This window comes from Scyliorhinus canicula, chromosome 4 (assembly GCF_902713615.1).
Source record: "Scyliorhinus canicula chromosome 4, sScyCan1.1, whole genome shotgun sequence".
In the NCBI taxonomy this organism is placed as follows: Eukaryota; Metazoa; Chordata; class Chondrichthyes; order Carcharhiniformes; family Scyliorhinidae; genus Scyliorhinus; species Scyliorhinus canicula.
Genome location: NC_052149.1, coordinates 143,789,513 through 143,810,619, shown reverse-complemented (window position 1 = coordinate 143,810,619; position 21,107 = coordinate 143,789,513). Strand labels below are relative to the sequence as shown.

Below are 21,107 nucleotides of genomic sequence, written 5' to 3'. Positions count from 1 at the left end.
GCGTGGGTTTCCTCCGGGTGCTCCGGTTTCCTCCCACAGTCCAAAGATGTGTGGGTTAGGTGGATTGGCCATGCTAAATTGCCCGTAGTGTAAGGTTAATGGGGGGATTGTTGGGTTATGGGTATACGGGTTACGTGGGTTTAAGTAGGGTGATCATTGTTCGGCACAACATTGAGGGCCGAAGGGCCTGTTCTGTGCTGGACTGTTCTATGTTCTAAATGCAGGTTCTTTCTTTTTTTTCTTTTCCCTCTCTGATTTTTCTCTTCTCTAAAGCACAGGCACTAAGGTCCAATTGTACTCCAGCCATTTGAGACATGCTAAGTCAGCACACAGCAGGGAGGGAACCTCGGACCTTCCTGGATTGTGTGAGAGTCACAAAGCACTACCGCTTTACTTATCCAGGCAGGAGGGCAGCTGGGCCAAATAACCAGCCACGCCCACAATTCAGTCCGAGAGCCCAGGATTAAAAGCAGAATCTTGCTTTCTTCAGGAAGTAATCCATGCTCTTTCACAGCATAGAGTCATTATCTTTATCCTCAGTAGAAATTACAAGTAAGAAAAACATGAAAATGTTAGACGGTTGCTCAGAAATTAGGAAGCACGCTTGGTGACGGAAATTTGGAATATGAGCCCGGAAGATATTAGGACCCTGTAAAAACATGGTGCAGGATCCTGGGCAGGGTGGAGAAGATGAGTTGGTTGGAACATGAGTTTTGGATTGCTGCCCACAGGCCCAACCCTTCCCCTCAGTAGTTAACCTTCACCTTGATGGTCCATCTCCTTTGTCTTTCATTCAGAGTTTATGTAGGGTCATCAGAACATGTGAACAGTTTTCTATATTCGTACCCGGTGCACAAGTTAATACATTGGAATGCCGTAGCCAGTCAGTTCTCAGGTCAACACACTAACCGATTTACAAAATACAACGGGTTATCCAGATAACATAGCACACCTGGTTACAAGGTCAGCATTAATTGACTGGTCACTAGGTTAGCACACGATAACTCATTATCAAAGTAATAACTGGCTTTCTGAATGTCAAGCTTCATCTGGTTATCAGATCAACATACTATCTGATTCACGGCCTAATTAACACAAATGTGTTGGCTATCCAGTTAGTTTCCTGTACCTCGTTATGAGATGGAAAGTATTCCAATGGTCCTGAAGCAATCCACCGGGGTACCATCGTTTCATATTTTATAATGTGATCGTATGCTTGAGGTTCTGGGTTCAACTTGCTACTTCTCCCTAAGAAGAGAAAAAAACCTTGGTCAATTCACAGATAATAGGTTCAGGTTGGCGTGGTTGGCTGTCATATGTTTTCTCTCCAGTTCTTTACCCTGAACTATCCTCGCCTAAAGACAGTGGGCGCGATTCTCCCATGCCGCGCCGTATGGGAGAATCGCTGTTTGCGCCATTTTTCCCCGCGGCGCCATTCGCGCTGGTGCGTTTGGTGTGGCGCCGGTCACGGGTCGCTGTCCGCGGTCGGGCCGCCTATTCTCCAGCCTTGATGGGCCGAGCGGCCGTGCAGAAATAGCAGAGTCCCGCCGGCGCTGTTCACACCTGGTGTCTGCCGGCGGGAACTCTGCGCGTAGGATCGGGGGGTAGCCTGTGGGGTGGGGAAAAGCGCTCCTTCACCGGGGGGGGGGGGGCCTCCGATGGGGTCTGGCCCGCGATCAGGGCCCACCGATTGGCAAGCCAGCCTCTCCAGCCCCGGCCCTATTTTATTATGCAGCGGTCCCTGAATCACCACGCCATGTTGCGCAGGGCCGGTGCGCTGAAGAAGTCCCCCACGCATTTGCAGTTTGGCGCGTCCCAACTGCGCATGCGCGGGTTGGTGTGGCCCAACTGCGCATGCGCGGGTTGGCGCGAAAGGAGGCTAAAGTGGTGTGAACCACTCCAGCGCCGTGCTGGCTCCTTGTGGAGGCCAGAATTGGTAGAGCACGCACCCGTTTTGTGCCATCGTGAAATGCGACGGCGTTCACGATGGAGCGAGCACTCTGTCTCCATTTTGGAGAGTCGCGCCCAGTAACTCTATGCTGGAGTTAATTGCACCAGCTGCAACCAATGTATCCTTCCTTAACGAAGTAACCTGGACTGAATGCCGGCATGCAAACCAGCGTTAGAAACAGGACATTGCCTGCTCACACAGATATGGGCGCAGAGGATTTAGACCCTCGCCCATTTGCCTCCATATTTTCCTTGCAGCTGACTTCAAGGAAAATTGGATAAAGGCTAATTCAGTTCTACCCAAAAATAAAATGATTGCCGCAAAAACACATACTGCTCATTTGAAGGTTGCTAGGTGGTGATTAGGAATCTCTGTCTAGTTATCTTTCATCGCCCAATCCAGGACGACACTGAGACTAATTATAGCCCCTCTGCCCTGAACCCACCCCTCCCCCATCCCAACACAATCACTAGCTGATGAACCCAGCTATACATTGTGAACCGTGTTTGCATTGTAAACTTGCAGTTCAGATATCAACATGTTTAACCTGTGATATGTCCCTCATAAAAGGAATCTGGTGGTGTTACATTGAAGTTCCAAAAACAAAGCTCAGGAGCTCTCTTCCAAAACTTTCTTGGTGCTTTTAAGGCGAAGCTAGAGAAGCCAACAAGGGAACCTCTCCCATCCCGACACTATCCTTGGCTGAATTCAGCAGAGAGCTTGGAATGAATTTGAGGCTCCTGCATGGCTTAGTGCCATCCACATTGAATTTAAGCCATACCGTATGTAATTAAGGCATTTACTGTGTTTGAAACCACAAGGTGGTTTATAGAGGCCATCTAAACAGTAACATTTAATTGTCGCCATATACTGCAATAATAGTACAATAGGACAGCAATACAACTGCAAGAAAGTACACTGATTGATTATCAAGAGAGTGGTTAGAACTTTGCTGCCATAGAAATTATGTTTATTCTTCTTTCATAGAAACTGGGGCATCGCTGGCAAGACCAGCATTTGTTTCCCAAACCTAATTGCCCTTGAGTGGCTTCGGAGGACGGTTAAGAGACAACCACATTTACTGTAGGTCGAGAGTCGCATGTGAGCCAGACCAGGTGAGACTCCCGAAAGGGACATTAGCGAAGCAGATGGGTTTTAATGACAATTGATGGTGAATTTCATGAGGGTGAATTCTCCGCCTCCCCAACCGTGTGTTTCTTGGCGGCACACCGTCACTGGCAGCGGGATTCTCCATTTCCGCCAGTGCTGATGGGATTTCCCATTGTCGCCACCCCACACCGCCGGGAAACTCGCAGGCGGGGAATGCTATCAGAGGAGAATTCACCCCAGGGTCTTTCACCAGCTTTCAATTTTATTAATTGAATGCAAATTCCACCTGTTGCCATGGTGGATTTGAACCCGCGCCCCCAGAGCATTAGCCTGGGCCCTCTTTCTGAATTGCCAGTCCAGTTATAATACCACTACAGCACCATGTTTGAGGTGAATAGCATAGACATATTTAGGGGGAAGCTGAACACACCGGGAATGATTGGAAGGTTAAGCTGACATAGTTAAATGAAGTGTGGTGGGTGGGGGTCATGTGGAGTGCAAACAGTAGAATAGACCTATGGGCTGAATGACCTCAGTCTGTGCATTATCACTCAGTACGCTTACCGTACTAATATCACAGTTATTAGTCTTTTCAGTCTGGATGTCATTCTGCAATCATAAAAAGTGCATTGCCCATCAGTCTAATAAGGTGATCCCAAACAGAACTAAATAAAACCCATGAACATTACTAAATTGACTATCACAGTAATTGGTGTGCTGGAGTCAGTTCAAAGCTGCACTCTCATTGCCGTGACTCAGTGACAGTTATGAACTGCTCGAGTTTAAAAATATCATGTGTTGTCATCACATCCAGGAATCTATTACCCTCAGCCTGCTCATCCTGTCCCATCTACCATTCACTTTACTTTAAATTTTCCGTCTGATTTTCTCACCTTTCTCCTCTCCCGGGGGAGCTGACCAATGCCAGCAAAAGTGGGACAGGACAGGCAGTCTTTCTACAAGACCGTCCCTCATGTGTGAGACCAAGCAGTCAACAAACTCAACTCTGCTTTTTTAATAAATTTAAAGTACCCAATTCATTTTTTTTTTCCAATTAAGAGGCAATTTAGCATGGCCAATCAACCTACCCTGCACACATTTGGGTTATGGGGGTGAGACCCACGCAGACACGGGAGGAATGTGCAAACTCGAAACGGACAGTGACCCGGGGCCGGGTTCAAATCCACCATGGCACCATGACCCCGGGTCTTCGGCGCCGTGAGGCAGCAGTGCTAACCACTGCGCCACCGTGCCACCCCAACAAACTCAACTTTTTTTCTTTTTATTTTAAATACTTTTACTAGGGTATTTACAAGTTTGTATAATAATAACACTAACAGCGACATAAACATGGTAAAATAAACATTTCCATCCCCATTACAATCTTCACACACCCCAACCAAAAAATAACAGTCCAGCCTTTGGAATTCTGCTTCTGCTGGCATTTTAATTTTCCCCGAGAAAGTCGACGAACAGCTGCCACCTCCGGGTCAACCCAACCATTGACCCTCTTAAGGCAAACTTAATTTTCTCGAGGCTGAGAAACCCAGCCGTGTCACTAACCCAGGTCTCTACACTCGGGGGCTTTGTGTCCCTCCACGTTAATAAAATCCGTCTCCGGGCTACCAGGGAGGCAAAGGCCAAGACTTCGGCCTCTTTCGTCCCCTGAATTCCCAGCTCTTCCGACACTCCAAAGATCGCTACCTCCGGACTCAGCACCACCCGTGTTTTGAGTACCGTGGACATTGCCTTAGCGAAACCCTGCCAAAACCCTCTAAGCTCCGGGCATGCCCAAAACATGTGAACATGACCTGCCGGGCTTCCCGCTCACTCGCACACATGTCCTCCACCCAAAAACAACTTGCTCATCTGGGCCACCGTCATATGTGCCCGATGGACTGCCTTGAATTGTAGCAGGCTAAGCCTGGCACATGATGAGGATGTCCGCCCACAGACCCGCCTCTATCTCTCCTCCTAGCTCGTCTTCCCACTTGCCCTTAAGCTCCTCCACCCGAGCTTCATCCGCATCCAAAAGCTCCTGGCAAACATCTGACACCTTCCCCTCTCCTACCCAGGCACCGGAGACCACTCTGTCCTGCATCTCCTGCGGCGGTAGCAGCGGGAAGGCCGGAACCCACCCTCCCAAGAAACCACGCACCCGAAGCACCCAAACCTATTCTCTGCTGGCAACCCAAACCCATCCTCCAAGGCCTCCAAGCTGGGGAAGCTTCCATCCACAAACAGATCCCCCATCCTCCCAACCCCCGCCATCTCCGGAACCCACTACCCAGCCCACCCGGCACAAACCGACGATCACTACAAATCAGAGTCCAAACCGATGCTCCCCCCACCCTACCACATCTCCCCCACTGCCCCCAGACACCCAAACCCGCCACCGGGCCTGCGGAGCACTGGGCCGGTGAGCACGGACGAGGCACCAACACCAACATCCCCAAACCTATATTTTTTTTAAGTTGGCTGTGGAATTACGGCTCTGAGTATAAGACAATGACGCAATTAAAATTAAGCTGAAAGTTCAGAAAATTTTGACGGTGCGGAGAGAAATACATTGCACAGATCTAGAAATGGACCGCTCATCCCAATGGGTCGATGTTGATGTTTATGCGCCATATGAACCTCCTCCCACCCGATTAACATAATCCTCTGTTCCTTTTCCTCCCATTTGCTTAACTGGTTTCCACTTAAACGCGTTAAGAAAGATTTGGAAGAGAGCTTTTGGGACTTAATACAACACTCCCCCCTTCTCCTTCAGGTACCATGCCCTAAAAGGGCCTTGGTGACCATGGACTTCCATGATTATGATTGACAAAGTACTGCAGTGGTTTGAAGAAACTCTTCTGCTCTCTCCCATCTGCAATCAGGTGTACTGAAAGAATTTACAGGCTGATAATCCACCATCCAAGATGGCCATGAAATGCATCTTCCATGGCAATAGGGCTTGAATCCAGATCTTCTCCCACTGCGCCACAAGACCTCCTCAATACAACACTACCAGGTTCAATTTATTTCACTGGGGAATTGTTCCAGGTTAGGCATGTTAATATCTGAGCTGAACACTTTTGTGACACAGACACAATTCACACTGGCTTTGTCATTGCATCTGTCCATATCCCAGATGCCATGGCAGTACAGACTTGCATGGCGTTCCCTGAACAGGGGGGTCTACCGATCTGAATATTTTATGTTCAAGAATTGAGTGGACAAGTAAATTGAATGGACTGGAGGAAGATGCTAAACAACATTCCAGCAGAGAATATGCAGAACACCTTTAAATAATGCTGAGCATACAGACTAAATGAAAGTCGCCAAAGCCCCCGAGGATCATTGGCTGCACTCCCCTTTTGAGAGAGAGTTGGCTGGTGGTGATGTAACCTGAGGGTCACCACACATCAGGCTTGGGCGTGGTTGAGAAGGCAGGGCCTTCATGGAAAACCTTAGCCAGTATGGGAATTGAAACTGCACTGTTGGCATCGCTCCGCATCACGAACCAGCCGTCCAGTTCAGTTAGACTAAGTACATAATTGAGAATGACAAGAAAGAACAAACAAAATGATGGAGGAGCTCAGCACATATATGAAAAAGACAAAAGGCTGAGGCATTCTCAGCCAGAAGTGCCGAGTGGATGATCCAACTCTCCCATTTAGCACAGTGGTAATGTCGCACAACACAACGGACGTTATCCTCAATGTGAAGACGGGACTTTGTCTCCACAAGGACTGTAGGGTGGCCACTTCTACCAATACTGTCAGATGCATCTGCAGCAGGTAGATTGGTAAGGATGAGGTCAAGTATGTTTTTCCTTCTTGTTGGTTCCCTCACCACCTGCTGCAGTCCCAGTTTAGCAGCTTTGTCCTTTAGGGCCTGGTCAGTTCGGTCTGTGGTGGTACTACTGAGTCACTCTTGGTGATGGACATTGAAGTCCCCCACCCACAACACATTCTGTGCCCTTGCCACCCTCAGTGCTTCCACCAAATGGTATTCAACATGGAGGAGTACTGATTCGTCAGCTGATGGTGGCCGGCACATGGTTTCCTTGCCTGTGTTTAACCTGAAGCTATGAGACTTCATGGGGTCCAGAGTCGATGTTGAGAACTCCCAGGCAATTCCTTCCTGACTGTATACCACTGTGCCACCATTTCTGCTACGTCTGTCCTGCCGGACCTCCCATCCATCAAAGATCAGAAGTGGGGATGTTTGCAGATGACTGCACAATGTTCAGCACCATTTGCGACTCCTCAGATAATGAAGCAGTCCATGCCCAAATGCAGCAAGACCTGGACAATATCCAGGTTTGGGCTGACAAGTGGCAAGTTATATTTGTGCCACACAAGTGCCAGGCAATGACCATCTCCTACAAGAGAGGATCGAACAACCACCCCTTGACATCCAATGGCACTATCATTGCTGAACCCCCCGACAATCAACCTTCTGGGGGCTTACCATTGATCAGAAACTGAACTAGACTAGCCATATTACAACTGTGGCTACCAGGGCAAGTCAAAGGCTAGGAATCCTCCACCAAGTAACTGACCTCCTAACCAACCAACCCCCCCCCCCCCCCCCCCCCCATTCGCCACCCTGACTTGAAAATATATCGCCACTCCTCCACAGTCACTGGGACAACATCCTGGAACTCCCTCCCTAACAGCACAGTGGATGTATCTACACCTCAGGGACTGCAACGGTTCAAGAAGGCAGCTCACCACCACCTTCTGAAGGGGAACTAGTAATGGCAATAAATGTTGGCTTAACCAGCGATACCCACATCCTGCAAACAAAGAAAACAAAATGTGACTCTGAATGGATTATCAAACAAAATAAAAGTAAAATGTAAAGATTGGTGATATCTAACTAATTCTGTGAGGAGAAAAGAGACGCAGTTCACTAACTAGGATAAACACAAGGGTTGGCAGAAATAAAAGTTTGATCAGCAGGCTTAGAATTAAGGAAAACCCATTCCTGCAGAGGCAAAGACAAAGGTATAAAATGCTTTCAGCAGGTAAAGGACAGTAAATGAAGAAGTGTGATCCACAAAAAAAGCAAATACTCCCGGCATGAGCATGAAATGGTAAATATTCTGAACAATTACTTATTCAAAAGGGAGGATATAATGGACAGGAACTTCCCAGACCCAAATATAATTGGTGGTTTCAATAGAAATGAGATGACAGCCCTGGAAAGAGCTAAAAAGATTTCAAATGAATAAATTTGCCCCCAAGTGTTGAAACACCAGGACAATTGATGATAATTTTGATGGATACTGGCACCAAAACAATAGCCTGGAAACAGGCTATTCACAGAATGGGTGAAGAAACAAACCCAGACAACTACAGGCCTAGTAAGCTTACTTCCATTTCACCTAAAGTCATGGAATTGAATAATAGAAGAAAACGTGGGAATTATCCAGGTAACATTAAGCTAGAAAACTGCTGGCAACATTGAATTCAGGAAGCAAAGTTCCCACCTTTTCAACTTTGTCGAGGAAGTGATGATTCAAGTGGACATGGGGAAAATGGGACTTCCCAACGAGACCAGTGCCTGCATGCAAAGCTGTTAGTTCAACACAGTGTTGTGAGAGTTTGGGGTAAATGCTGGGGAAGAAATAAGTTGAGGAGAAGAAGAGCATGTACTTGGTAGAGGAGGGATACCACAATTGTGGGGGGTGAAGAGAGGATGGGGTTGAGGATGAGCACTGAGTGCACTACCCCGGATTGATGTTGGGACTACTACAGTTTTCAATTTGCATCAATTGGCGGGATTTTCTAACCCCACGTGGCGTGTTTTCTGGCAGTGGAGATGGCTCACCTTTGGCCACCGGTGGGATCTCCCAGTCCCGCCAAATGTCTACAGTGGTTTGCATGGCTGGCCCACCTGCCACCGGGGACCCGCAGCGGGGGTGGGTCACCTTCAGCCAGATCGGAAGATCAGAAAATTCCATCCAATGTCTTGGATTCAGAAACTGAATGCAAAATGGCCAAATTCCAGCTCTTTCAAGACTAGGAAAAGGCTTGCATTTCTACAGCGTCTTTCATGACCTCAGGATGCCCAAAGCGCTTTACAGCCAATGAAGTACATTTGATGTGCAGTCCCTGTTGCAATGTAGGAAACACAGCAGCTAACTTGAGCACAGCAAATCTTCTACAAGCAACGGCGTGCTAATGGTCAGTTTATCTGCGTTAGTGATGTTGGTTGAGGGGTAAATTTTAGAGAGGGCCTCAGGGAGAACACCAGCGCTCTTCTTCAAAATAGCACCATGGGATCTTTTCAGGAATACCGCACAATCAGACAAGCTGTTCAGAATTCACCAAATGAGTTCAAAGAGTGGCAACAGCACAGAAACAGGCAATTCAGCCCGTTGTGTATATGCTGGTTCTCTGCAATGCATCTAATCCCACTCCAATGTCTTCTCCTGTAGCCCTGAAAATCTTTCTCTTCCGATAATTATCCAATTCTCTTTTGAAGGCCTTAATTTACTCTGCCTCCACCATGCTGTCAGGCAGTGCATTCCGGTTGAACAAGGTACACAAATTGGTCACAGAAAGCGAGAAGATTGAGAGGTGATATGTGTGCTTTTTTGGGGACTCTAAAAGATCTGGGTAAAGTAGGCCTTAACAAGCTATGCCAAGAAGAGTAGGATGAGGGGATACAGTGTGAAAAGGAGTAAATTCAGACGTAATGTGCAGAAACAATGGGCAGGATTTCCCCGCAGGCTTCGGGGCCCTGATGTCAAGATGAAAGGGGGTGTCTTCCATAATTGTCCTTACTCTTTGGGCCATGGATCCAGCAGTCCTACTGGCCCCTTGGGCTGCCAAAGGGAAGATGCCTCCAAGTAGCCGGTTGTCTCCCCCTCCCATGGTGGGAGGCTGTGCTGTCCCTGGTAAAATACCAGCAAAACCGTTAAATGCCTCTTGATAAGGGTTTTTATTATGCAAATCAATTGCTTCCTCAGAGCAGACAGCCAACCCACACCGAAACACACCATTTGGAAACATCCGGGACTGATGTTCCGTTTTGCCAGCGGCCTGTGGGCTTCCCAACGCCGTGGGGCTGCCCCACAATGGGAAACCCCATTGACCAGCTGACGAAACAGAGAATCCCGAAGGCGTGCCGCACCAGAAATTTGGTGTGGCGGGACGGAGAAACCCGCCCGTGTTGTCTCAAAGCAGATCACTCTATATTTTACCATTTCCATTCTCCAACCAACACCCCCACTCCCACCGTCCCTATAACTCATCCTCCCTCCCCCCCAATGCGCACATCCATTCCTGTCACCTAAGGACCGATTCAATGGAGCCTAATAGTTCATTGAGCACGTGGTCAATCTATAAAACAAGCTCCTTCGAGAGAATCATGGAATCCCTACAGAGCAGAAGGAGGTCATTTGGCCCATCAAGTCTGCACTGACCCTCCAAAAGAGCACGCTACCTAGGCCCACTCCTCGGTCCACACTGCCCTATGCCCGTAACTCCATAACCTAACCTGCGCATCCTTGGACGCTAAGGGCCAATTTAGCATGACCAATCCACCTAGCCTGCACGTCTTGGGACTGTGGGAGGACACCAGAGCACCCGGAGGAAACCCACGCAGACACGGTGGAATGTGGAAGCAGTTATTGAAATAGATTTATTTCTGGGATCTATTGTAATAGTAATGATCTTTATTGTCACAAGTCATACATTAACACTGCAACTTCATTGCAGTGAAGCTACTGTGAAAAGCCCCTAGTCCGGCAGAGGGAGAATTCAGAATATTCAAATTACCTAACCTATATGAGTCATTTGAGACATGAGATGAGGTAAGTGAAGAATAGTTGAGATGAAAAGAGTGACTTTGTACCTTAAATCCAGCACTGCGGTTTGCCATGCCTCATGTCTAGGTTTGCTGCAGACTAATTCAACGGGAATGATTGCTGTGATTAGCCAACAACTCCATTATCAATGTATCCCATGGGCATGGTAGAAGGTGAGCTGGATGAACTTTGTTTTTTTTGTCTGACAATTCCTATGTTTCTACCGAAGTAGCCAGAACAATGGCAGAAGAGATTTATAGCCAAGCGTAAAATACTACACAGAATAAGGAAAGATACGGCAATACATGAACTCCATGAATGATGCTAAAACATCTGAGGATGATTTTGAAATAAAAGACTTGGAATAATGTAGACAAAATCCTGGAATCACTTAAAAAACAGATTGTGGGGTTGTTGGAAGGATTTTCTGATTGGGTTAATTAAGATGAGGCAAATGGTCCTCTTATCCATCAAAAATCATATTAACCAAACAGTTTTATTCATATGTATAAAAGTAGGCTGAGGAGATAATGATCAGTCAACGTCAGCCCAAATGAATTCTTAGAAAAGGTCACAACTAAACATGAATCTGTCATTTCTCTTTTCGATGTTACTCAACCTTATACGTATTTAAAAAGCTACAAAACTACAGATTATTGTTTAGAACAATAACAGACACAAACATCATTCACTGATACAATATTCCCCAGTGTGCCATCCTAACAGAGGTGTTAACTCATTAAATAAATGAGTTAATAATCTTTATTATTGTCACAAGGAGGCTTACATTAACACTGCAATGAAGTTACTGTGAAAATCCACTAGTTGCCACACTCTGGCACCTGTTCGGGTAAACAGAGGGAGAATTCAGACTGTCCAATTCACTTAACAAGCACATCTTTCGGGACTTGTGGGAGGAAACCGGAGCACCAGGAGGAAACCCACGCAGACATGGGGAGAACGTGCAGACTCCACACAAACAGTGGCCCAAACCGGGAATCGAATCTGGGCCCTGGTGCTGTGAAGTAACAGTGCTAACCACTGTGCTACCGTGCTGCCTGGGTTTAACACATCCAGCAAAAGAGTAGACAACGGTGAATTAATGAATGAATTAATCTTTCTCGCATTGATCAGCAACATTAATTTCTCACCTCTCTTACTCTTTTGACTGCATCAAAAGGTTTAATTTTCTTGCGCAGGAAATAAAAATCATTTCATACTGAGTTGGAAAAAGCACAAATCCGTGAAAACATTGTACAAAAAGCTCCTGCTCCCATCTCTTAAGTTTGTTCTATTGTCTGATTTGATCATGGCTGATCTGTACCTCAGCTCCATTTCCACCATTGCCGTACAAAGATCCGTCAATCTTGAAAGCTTCAAATGACCCAGCATCCCCAGGCTTTTGGGACAGGGAGTGTCAGATTTCTGCTATCCTCTGTATCCACTTCCTGATTCTCTTCTTAAAATGGTCCAACTGCAATTATAATAGTATAATCCCTTCTTCCGAATTCCCCATTAGAGAAAATTACTCCACTGGATCTACACCCTTGAGTCCTTTAATCATTTCAGGCAACTTGATTAGATCAAGCCTCAATCTTCTAAACTTAAGGGAAATGTAAATCAAATTTATGCAACTTGCCATCATAATTTAATCCTCTAAGTGCAGGAACAGGCATTCGGGATTTGAATCCTGTGCGCTCAGGCAAACCTGAACAGGTCACTTAAGCATCGACCACATCATGAGGTATGGAGGACTGTGTAAGCCAGATCAGACAGGTAGATCCCCTTCCTGAAAGGCATTATTAAATATCCTTGGCCATTTTGTCTGATGCCACACATCTCGAGATTTACTGAGCTAAATTTCAGCACTTGGCATTTTAAGGTATGAACTCATGACCTCGAGGTTGTTAGCCAGGTTCCATTCTATTCTACCCACATATTATAAAAGCATCAATCTCTAACACTAATACTCCAAAGACGTGTTGCTGCCGGCACTGAATTGTATGCGATTCACGTTCCTATGGGGGTTCTATCCATTAAGCGAGTCAGGACATGCAAATGGGCCAACACTCTGCCGGCGTGAATTCAGAGCAATTCCCGACCCTGCGGGCGTTCTAACTGCTCGGGCTAGAGTTAGCGCTAAAGAGCCTGGCAGCTGAAGCTATTTTAAAGCACTCCAGTTACCACACACTCACTGCAGCCATCTAGATGGCTCACAGCAGACTTGCCGGGTGGAGAGGGCAGGAATCCAAGGTGGATCTACAGCTCCATATGACAGTAAGAAACGGGGGGACACCCTTTTCCTCAAGATCACAGACTCAAGTCTGCCCTCCTGAACACTGCTTGGGAGGTGGTGACAGAGGCAGTCGGCGCTGCCAGCCTCAGCAGGAGGAGGCAGCTCGTGATCCAGAGGGATGGGGGCCACTGGTGAGGACTCTGCCCTGAGAGGGTCAGAAAACCAGGGAGGACTCCAAAGGTCATGGTGTAGGTGTCCCCTGGTTGTGGTGAGCACTGCTGATTCCCTGCTTCCTCTGCAGTGGGGCAGCACTTCTGAGGAGTTCCAACCCTGATTGAGCTTGGCCACACCCATCCCCTTGATGAGACAGCTGGGGTCTAAGGGTGTCCAGAGGGGCAGCCTGGGTGGGCTACCAGATGACCAGCGGCTCTTTGAGCATTGGAAGGATACAGACAGTACTCGGCAGTGTGAGCAACCAGGAGCCAGTAGCAGCACCAAAGGGATGTGTTTAAAAGGCAGACGGCAGCAATGGCGTCTGAGCCAGGCCACCTGTCATGTCCCTCATGGGGCTTAAGGGGAGGTAATGATTATCTTGCCTGTGGTTCTCACGGAGGAATTCTATTCAACTCTGTATAAAAGGTTGGCCAGTAAGGCACCAACAGTGGAGAGACCCAGTAGGGATCATAGAAACATAGAAAATAAAAGCAGGAGGTGCCCATTTGGCCCTTTGAGCCTGCTCCACCATTTATTATGATCATAGCTGATCACCAAGTTCAGTACCCTGATCCCGCCTCCCCCTCCATATCCCTTGATCCCGTTAGCCCCAAAAGCTATATCTAATTCTTTCTTAAAATTGCACAACATTTTGGCCTCAACTACTTTGTGATAGTGAATTCCACAGGTTCACCACTCTCTGGCAAATAAATTTCTCCTCACCTCAGTCCTAAAAGGTTTATCCCTTATCCTCAAACTATGACCCCTAGTTCTGGACTCCCCCACCATCGGGAACATACTTTCTGAATCTACCCTGTCTAATCCTGTTAGAATTTTATAAGATTCAATGAGATTTGCTCTCACTCTTCCAAACTCCAAGAATATAATCCTAACCGATTTCCCTACCCCTTAGTGGAGAAAGTCGAGACCGAACTTCGACACCTTGATCCTACTACTCCAATGGCAAACCAGCCTGCTGGGATGCCTCCAGTCTGTGCCGAACCCGCATGCCCGACGTTGTATCTTCAGAATAAGACATGAAGAAGCAGACCTGAGGTCTCGGATGTAGAGTCAATGGTTCAGCCACCTCCTGTCCATCATCCACCTTGGCATTCCTGCCACAGACGTCATTCCCCTTCGAGGTATATGGCGCCTTATCAGGCACATCGGGGAAGGTAATTTCACCGGAGCCGAAGAGGGTCCAATCTCATCCACCTGCTCCTCCTAATCTAGGGGCTGTTTAGCACAGGGCTAATCGCTGGCTTTGCAAGCAGACCAAGGCAAGCCAGCAGCACGGTTCGATTCCCATACCAGCCTCCCCGAACAGGTGCCGGAATGTGGCGACTAGGGGCTTTTCACAGTAACTTCATTTGAAGCCTACTCGTGACAATAAGCGATTTTCATTTTCATTTCATCGGCGGTCAAGGGTGACTTCGGACTTTGGGGAGGGGGAATGTTGTATCCTGTATGGGACTTTTAGGGTGAGAACCGTTATCTTCCCCATGGTTCTCACAGAGTATGAAGGGAAGGGGAACTCCATTCAGCTATGTATAAAAGGTCGGCCAGTAAGGTACTGACAGTGAAGTGACCCAGGAGTTGTATATAACATAACTGGAAATAAACCAAAGTTCTTTATTCTTATTCGTTGTGGACTCTCCATGTCCTCACTAAACCACCCCAATCCCAAAGCGGACACCTTGAGCCCACAGACAAGTTGCTTCCCGCTCATACCCCCCAACCCCCCCCCCCCCCCCCGCCCCGGCAGCCACCCCTCAGCAAGCCCGACAATCTTTGAGGTTTTCTCAGACTTCCAGTGGCGGCCATGGAGCGAGTGGTCGCACACAAGGCAACTCAAGCTCGAAGGCGTAGATCTGAGCTCTTTTTACCCGGGGAATTTACAGAGAAATTTGCCGGGAAAGTGCAATGGAAGGTGTGGACAAGTTACCCCAGGGAGTGGCATGTCTGCTGGTTACCAGACCCGGCAGAAGAAGGTGAAAGACCTGGTCAAGGAACTGGAAGAGACCTATGGCGCAGTAACAGCTGGAAAGATGGTGGAGGGGGAAGGGCTGTCGCAAGTTGGAAAACCCCAGATGGAGCAGTTGATGGCATTTATTAGAGAGGGGTTTTGTCAACAAAGAAAGGAAATGCAGAAAGACTCATCGAAGTCCATCGAAGGAGCGGTTGCACTCCTGAAAGCCTCGATGAAGAGGGTCGAGAAGTGTTTGGAGGCACAACGGTCGCAGATCTGGGAGGTGGAGAGGGTGATGTTGGATCACAGTGATTGGGTGGCGGCATTGGAGGCGAAGGTGGGGCCCCTGGGGGAACCTTTGCAAATCGTTAAGAGCGAAGGTAGAAGAACAGGAGAAGAGGTCTAGAAGGCAGAACCTGTGTACGTCAGCCTGCCTGAAGGTGTGGAAGGCACAATGCCACGAGGTACCTCTTGAGGATGCTGGTTGGGCTGGTGGTGGAGGCGGTGTTGGACAAGGCCCCAGAGGTAGATAGAGAGCACAAGTCTCGAAGGCAGAAGCCAAGAGTGGGGGAGCAGCCAAGGGCCATAATTGTAAGGCTACAAAAGTTTGGGGAGAAGGAAAAGATCCTGCGGTGGGCCAGGAAGAAACGGAACTGTGAATGGGTGGGGACGAAGATCCGAATATACCAGGTCATTGGAATAGAGCTGGCAAAAAGGCGTGCTGGATTCAACAGGGTGAAGGCAGCCCTCTGCCAACGGCAGGTCAGGTTCGGGGTGCTGTACCCGGTGAAATTGTGGGTGACCTTCCAAAGCCAGGAGTATTATTGTGAAACCCCAGAGGAGGCCAATGACTTTATTAAAGAGCATAAATTGGGGGAGAACTGAACTTCAATGGCAGATGGAGGAGTTGGCACAGTGGAGTTCGGAGGACATGGGTAGTGTGGAGGGTGGGGGGGCTTTTCTTTCTTCTCAGGCGAATGTATTTAGTTGGGATGACTATTTATTAAGGGGTAGTAAGTTTGTAAGGGGACAACTGCACCCCCCCCCCCTCCCCCCCCCCCCCCCCCCGCCATCTATGGTGGTGTTTATTTTTTGGAACAGGTGACCTGTGGTTTTGGATGTGTCGTTTGTTTGTGTGCTGGAGGGGTAGATAGGAGGAGCCTTCGGGCAGGGGATGCCATGCTGGCAGGCAATGCTGGTGAATGGAAGTGAGGTGGAGGAGATGGCCGCGAGGGATGGTCGAGACGGGAGGGGGGGTAGGCGACATGGCAGTGTTGTAGGAGAAGCGTGGTCATGGATGGAGAAGGGGGCCAACTTGGATGGGCCCGGTTTAGGGTCAAATTAAAGGAACAGAGTCAGTAGGGGAGGATGCGGACAGCAGAGGGGAGTGGAGGCGTAGGCCTCCGGTAAGGCTCATAATATGGGACACGTATGGGCTAAACAGGCTGGTGAAGGGATCTCGGATCTTTGCGTACTTGAGGAGCTTGAAGGCGGGGGATGGTCTTTCTGCAGGTGACGCACCTCCAGGTGAGGGATCAAGTTAGGCTGAGAAAGGGGAAAGAGATTGGTGGGTCAGGTACTTCACTCGAGGTTTGACTCGAAGTCACAGGGGGTGGCTATTTTGCCGAGTAAAAAGATGGGGTTTGTGAGTGCGAAGGAAGTGTGGGACCCAGGTGAAAGGTATTTGATGGTGAGCGAGGTGTTGGAAGGAACACCGATGGTGCTCTAGAATCAACTTCTTTGTGGTGAGCCATGAGGTGTTGGTCGGGGTGGAGGGGCAAAGTACGCCAGGATAGTAATCTCGATCCACGCGCCTCATTGGCTGGAGGTTCGATTTAGTTCAGGCCAGGAGCAGAGGTCGGGATGGAGGTTAGACTCGGGGCTGTTAGCGGACAGGGGATTTTGCGAAAAGGTGCGGTCGGTGATTAAGGACTATGTGGAGTTAACCAAAATGGGGTGGTATTGGTGACCATATTTTGGGAGGCATTGAAGGCGGTGGTTCGGGAGATTACCTCGTTCAAGGCGCACGTAGTTAGGATAAGGAGAGAGGAGTACAAAGGATTATTGGGCGAGATAGTCGAGGTGGATAGGGAATATTCAAGGGACCCCACTGGGGAGTGATGAACTGAAAGTGGTTACAGGGGAAGTTCCACATGTTGACGACGGGAAGGGCTGTTGGGCAGCTACGGATGGGGGGGGGCTTCAGTATGAGTATGGAGAGAAGGCGAGCTGCATGTTAGTCCATCAGCTACGGATCAGGCCGCATCTCGGAAAATCCTGAGGGTACGGACAGGGAAGGGGGAGATAGCGTCGGAGCCAGGAAAGATAAATGAGGTGTTCAAGGAGTATTATGAGGAATTTCTGACTTGTCTCGCAGCCAGCCATGCCACCTCCTTTTCCAGGGCGACGATCCGGTAGCTCTGGTCCATTACAGTTTTTTCCAGGTCTTTGATCATCACCTCATAGGCCTCCATTCGCTTTTCGGCTTTGTCTAGGGCCAACCGCATGTGCGCCAGAGATTTAGCCACCGCACCCTGGATGTCCAACTTTATCTCGTCTCTATGTTCCCTCAATGCTCCAGGTGAGGGGGGGGGCTTCTTGTGCAGCTGGTCGGACCCTCTTGCTCCGGCGAAGTCCGTGTTTTGCCGCAGCGTGCGCCAGTCGGCTCGTCCATCTGCAGTTTGTCCAGGCTCTTGCCACTCCTGGTCTTCGCTCAACCCCTGGGCTGGCTCTTATTTGGCATTCTTCTCTCCTCCGTTGCTCTGTTTGTGATGTGGGGATGGTTTGCCCAGTTTGCAGGTGTTTTTCAGGTAGAAAGTGCCTGTTTTTCAGGTTCGGGGGAGGAGAGCCACCTGATGTGCAACTTCTCAGCACATCCCCGTCTCCGAAGTCCTCGTTATGAGGAATTGTACAGGGTGGGTCGGGGGGCGGGGGGGTGAAGATGGGGATGTGGGGTGGTTCTTGGATGGGCTGGAATTTACATCACTGGATGAGGAGAGGAGACAGGTGCTAGAGGAGCGTCTATGGCTGAGGGGGATAATGGAAACCATAAGAGGGATGAAGTAGGGGAACACCCCGTGGCCGAACGGTTACCCGGTGGAATTTTACAAGGGGTTTGCGGAGGAACTGGCACCACACCTACTGGGGGCATTTAGCGAGGCACTAGAAAAGGGGGAGCTGCCAGAGACAATGACACGCTCATACCAAAGAAAGGGGAGGACCCGTTAGAATGTGGGTCGTACAGGCCCATATTGCGGTAAAATATGGACGTGAACCACCGCTTTCAATGCCTCCCAAAATATGGTCACCAATACCACCCCATTTTGGACGTGAAAGGAAGGAGAGGATGGAAGGATGCATTCTGGGGTGGCTGCAGGATCAAACAGGCTTAGTGAAGGGCAGGCAACTCTCGAGTAATCTCAGACGACTATTGAATGTGATCATGACCCCGTCGAGACAATGGGCACCAGAGGTAGTGGTGTCTATGGACCCGGAGAAGGCATTTGATCGGGTGGAGTGGGGTATCTGTTCGAGGCCCTGGGAAGGCTTGGGTTTGGGCCAAGTTTTGTGGCAAGGCTACGTCTGCCGTACGTGGCCTCGGTGGTGAGTGTACGGACCAATGAGATGAGCTCACGGAGTTTTGGGTTGCACAGAGGAACAACGCAGGGTGTCCGCCGTCGCCACCGTTGTTTGCACTAGCAATAGAGCCCTTGCCGATGGCCCTTAGGGGGTCAGCAGAGTGGCAAAGGATTAGGAGGGGGAGTATGGAGCACTGGGTGTCACTGTACATGGATGACCTTCTATCATATGTTTCAGACCCACTGGAGATTATGGGGAAGATTATGAGCCTACTGGATCGGTTTGGGGTTTTTTCTGGTTATAAATTGAACATGGGGAAAAATGAGGTGTTCCCAGTGAATGAGTCAGGTCAGGTAGCTAATTTATGGAGGTTATCATTTAGAGTAGCCTGGGATAGGTTTAGGTATCTGGGGATCCAAGTAATGGGGGAGTGGGCGATATTGCATAAGTGGAACTAAACAAGGTTGGTGGAGGAGATAAAGGAGGACTACAGGAGGTGGGATACACTACACCTGACGCTGGTGGGGAGGGTTCAAGTGGTGAAATTGAATGTCCTGCCACGGCACCTATTTATATTCCAGGCATTCCCATTTTCATTCCAAAGGCCTTTTTCCGGAAGCTGGACGCAGTGATTTTGGAATATGTATGGGTGGGGAAGATGCCAAGGGTGAAGAGGGCCCTGCTGCAGAGGCAGAAAGGGGGGATTGATGTACCGACCCCTGCTGCACTAATATTGGGCAGTGAACGTGGAGAAAGTGAGGCGGTGGTGGGAAGGAGAGGGGAAAGAATGGGTTTGGATGGAGGAAGACTCCTGCAGGGGCTCAGCCTGAGGCCCATGGTGATGGCGGCGCTACCACTGGCACCAAGGAGATATACTGAGGGCCCGGTTGTACAGTCCACAATAAAGGTGTGGAACCAGCTGAGGAGACACTTTAGGATCGGGGTGTCAGTGTTAACACTGTTGTGTGAGAACCACGGGTTTAAGCCGGGGGAGATGGATGGTGTGTACAGGAGGTGGAGAGAGGCGGCGCTGGTGAGTGCAAGCGATTTGTATCTGGAAAAAAGGTTCGCAAGTCAGGAGGAGCTGCAGGAGAGGATAGAGCTCCTGAAGGGAAGTGATTTTAGGTATTTACAGGTAAGGAACTTTGCACGGAAGGTGTGGAAAGGGTTTCCCAGGCTGCCAAAGTATGCCCTTTTGGAACGGTTGCTGCTTCCGGACGTGGAAGGGGAGGGTAGGATTGGGGACATAGACAGGTGGCTGGGAGAGCAGGGGGAGTATGCAAGTGGTGAGAATCAAGGAGAAATGGAAGGAAGGGTGGGGGAGGGAGATAGGCTGGGGAGTATGGAGTGAGGCACCACGTGGGGTGAATTCGACCTCCTCATGTGCGAGGATGAGCTTGATACAGTTCAAGGTGGCACACAGGGTGCATATGACTCGGGCAAGGATGAGTGGGTTCTTCCAGGGGGTGGCAGACGAGTGTGAGAAGTGTGGGCAGGGACCAGCAAACCACGCGCATATGTTCCGGTGCTGTGAGAAGTTAGCGGGATGCTGGCTGGGAGTGTTCGGGACGTTAACAAAGGTTGTGGGGGTGGAGGTCAGGCTGGACCCGACAGTGACAATTTTCGGGATATCAGAAAAGCCGGAGCTGATGAAGGGGAGGAGAGTCGAAGTCATGGCCTTCGCCTCTCTGATTGCCCGACGAAGAATTTTGCTGGAATGGCGGCTGTCTACCCCGCCGTGGGTGGCAGCCTATCTAGGGGATCTATATGACTTTCTCCGGCTGGAGAAAATTAAGTTTGAATTGAGGGGTTCAGCGGACGGCTTTGAGGGCCGGTGGAGATTGTTTGCAGCCATGTTCAAGTTGTTCGTCGCAGTGGGAAGGAGGAGGGCGGGGTGAAAAAGGGGAAATACTGGTACAGACTGTAAAACTGACTGTACACATGAGGGGAGGGTGGGGAGAGAGAGAGAGAGAGAGAGAGAGAGAGGTGTCAGGCGATGTTCCAGAGGCAGAAATAGATTGTCTCAATGTCAGTGTGGATATGTGGTCAGAAGCTCACCTCAGAGTCTCGACATAATCTTCTAAACAGACCTGTTCAGTATACGACCGTTGCCAGAGAGCTAGATGGAGTCCATGGCAAGGGGAATGGAGCTTATCATGGAGACGGAAGACAATGGCTTCAGTCCTCCAAATATTTAACTGAAGGAAGTTTCTGCTCATCCAGTACTAGATGCCAGACA

At 49.1% G+C, this 21,107-nt stretch overlaps 1 protein-coding gene across 2 annotated transcripts in view; it reads right to left on the bottom strand.

The window, feature by feature from the left end:
- Positions 1 to 21,107, bottom strand: part of adam19b (ADAM metallopeptidase domain 19b) — a 200,579-nt gene that overhangs the window by 157,048 nt on the left and 22,424 nt on the right. For both annotated transcript variants that reach the window (XM_038795297.1, XM_038795298.1), the window contains exon 2: positions 1,130 to 1,248. In XM_038795297.1, the coding sequence (XP_038651225.1) occupies positions 1,130 to 1,248 (119 nt within the window). The remainder of the gene's footprint in view (positions 1 to 1,129; positions 1,249 to 21,107) is intronic.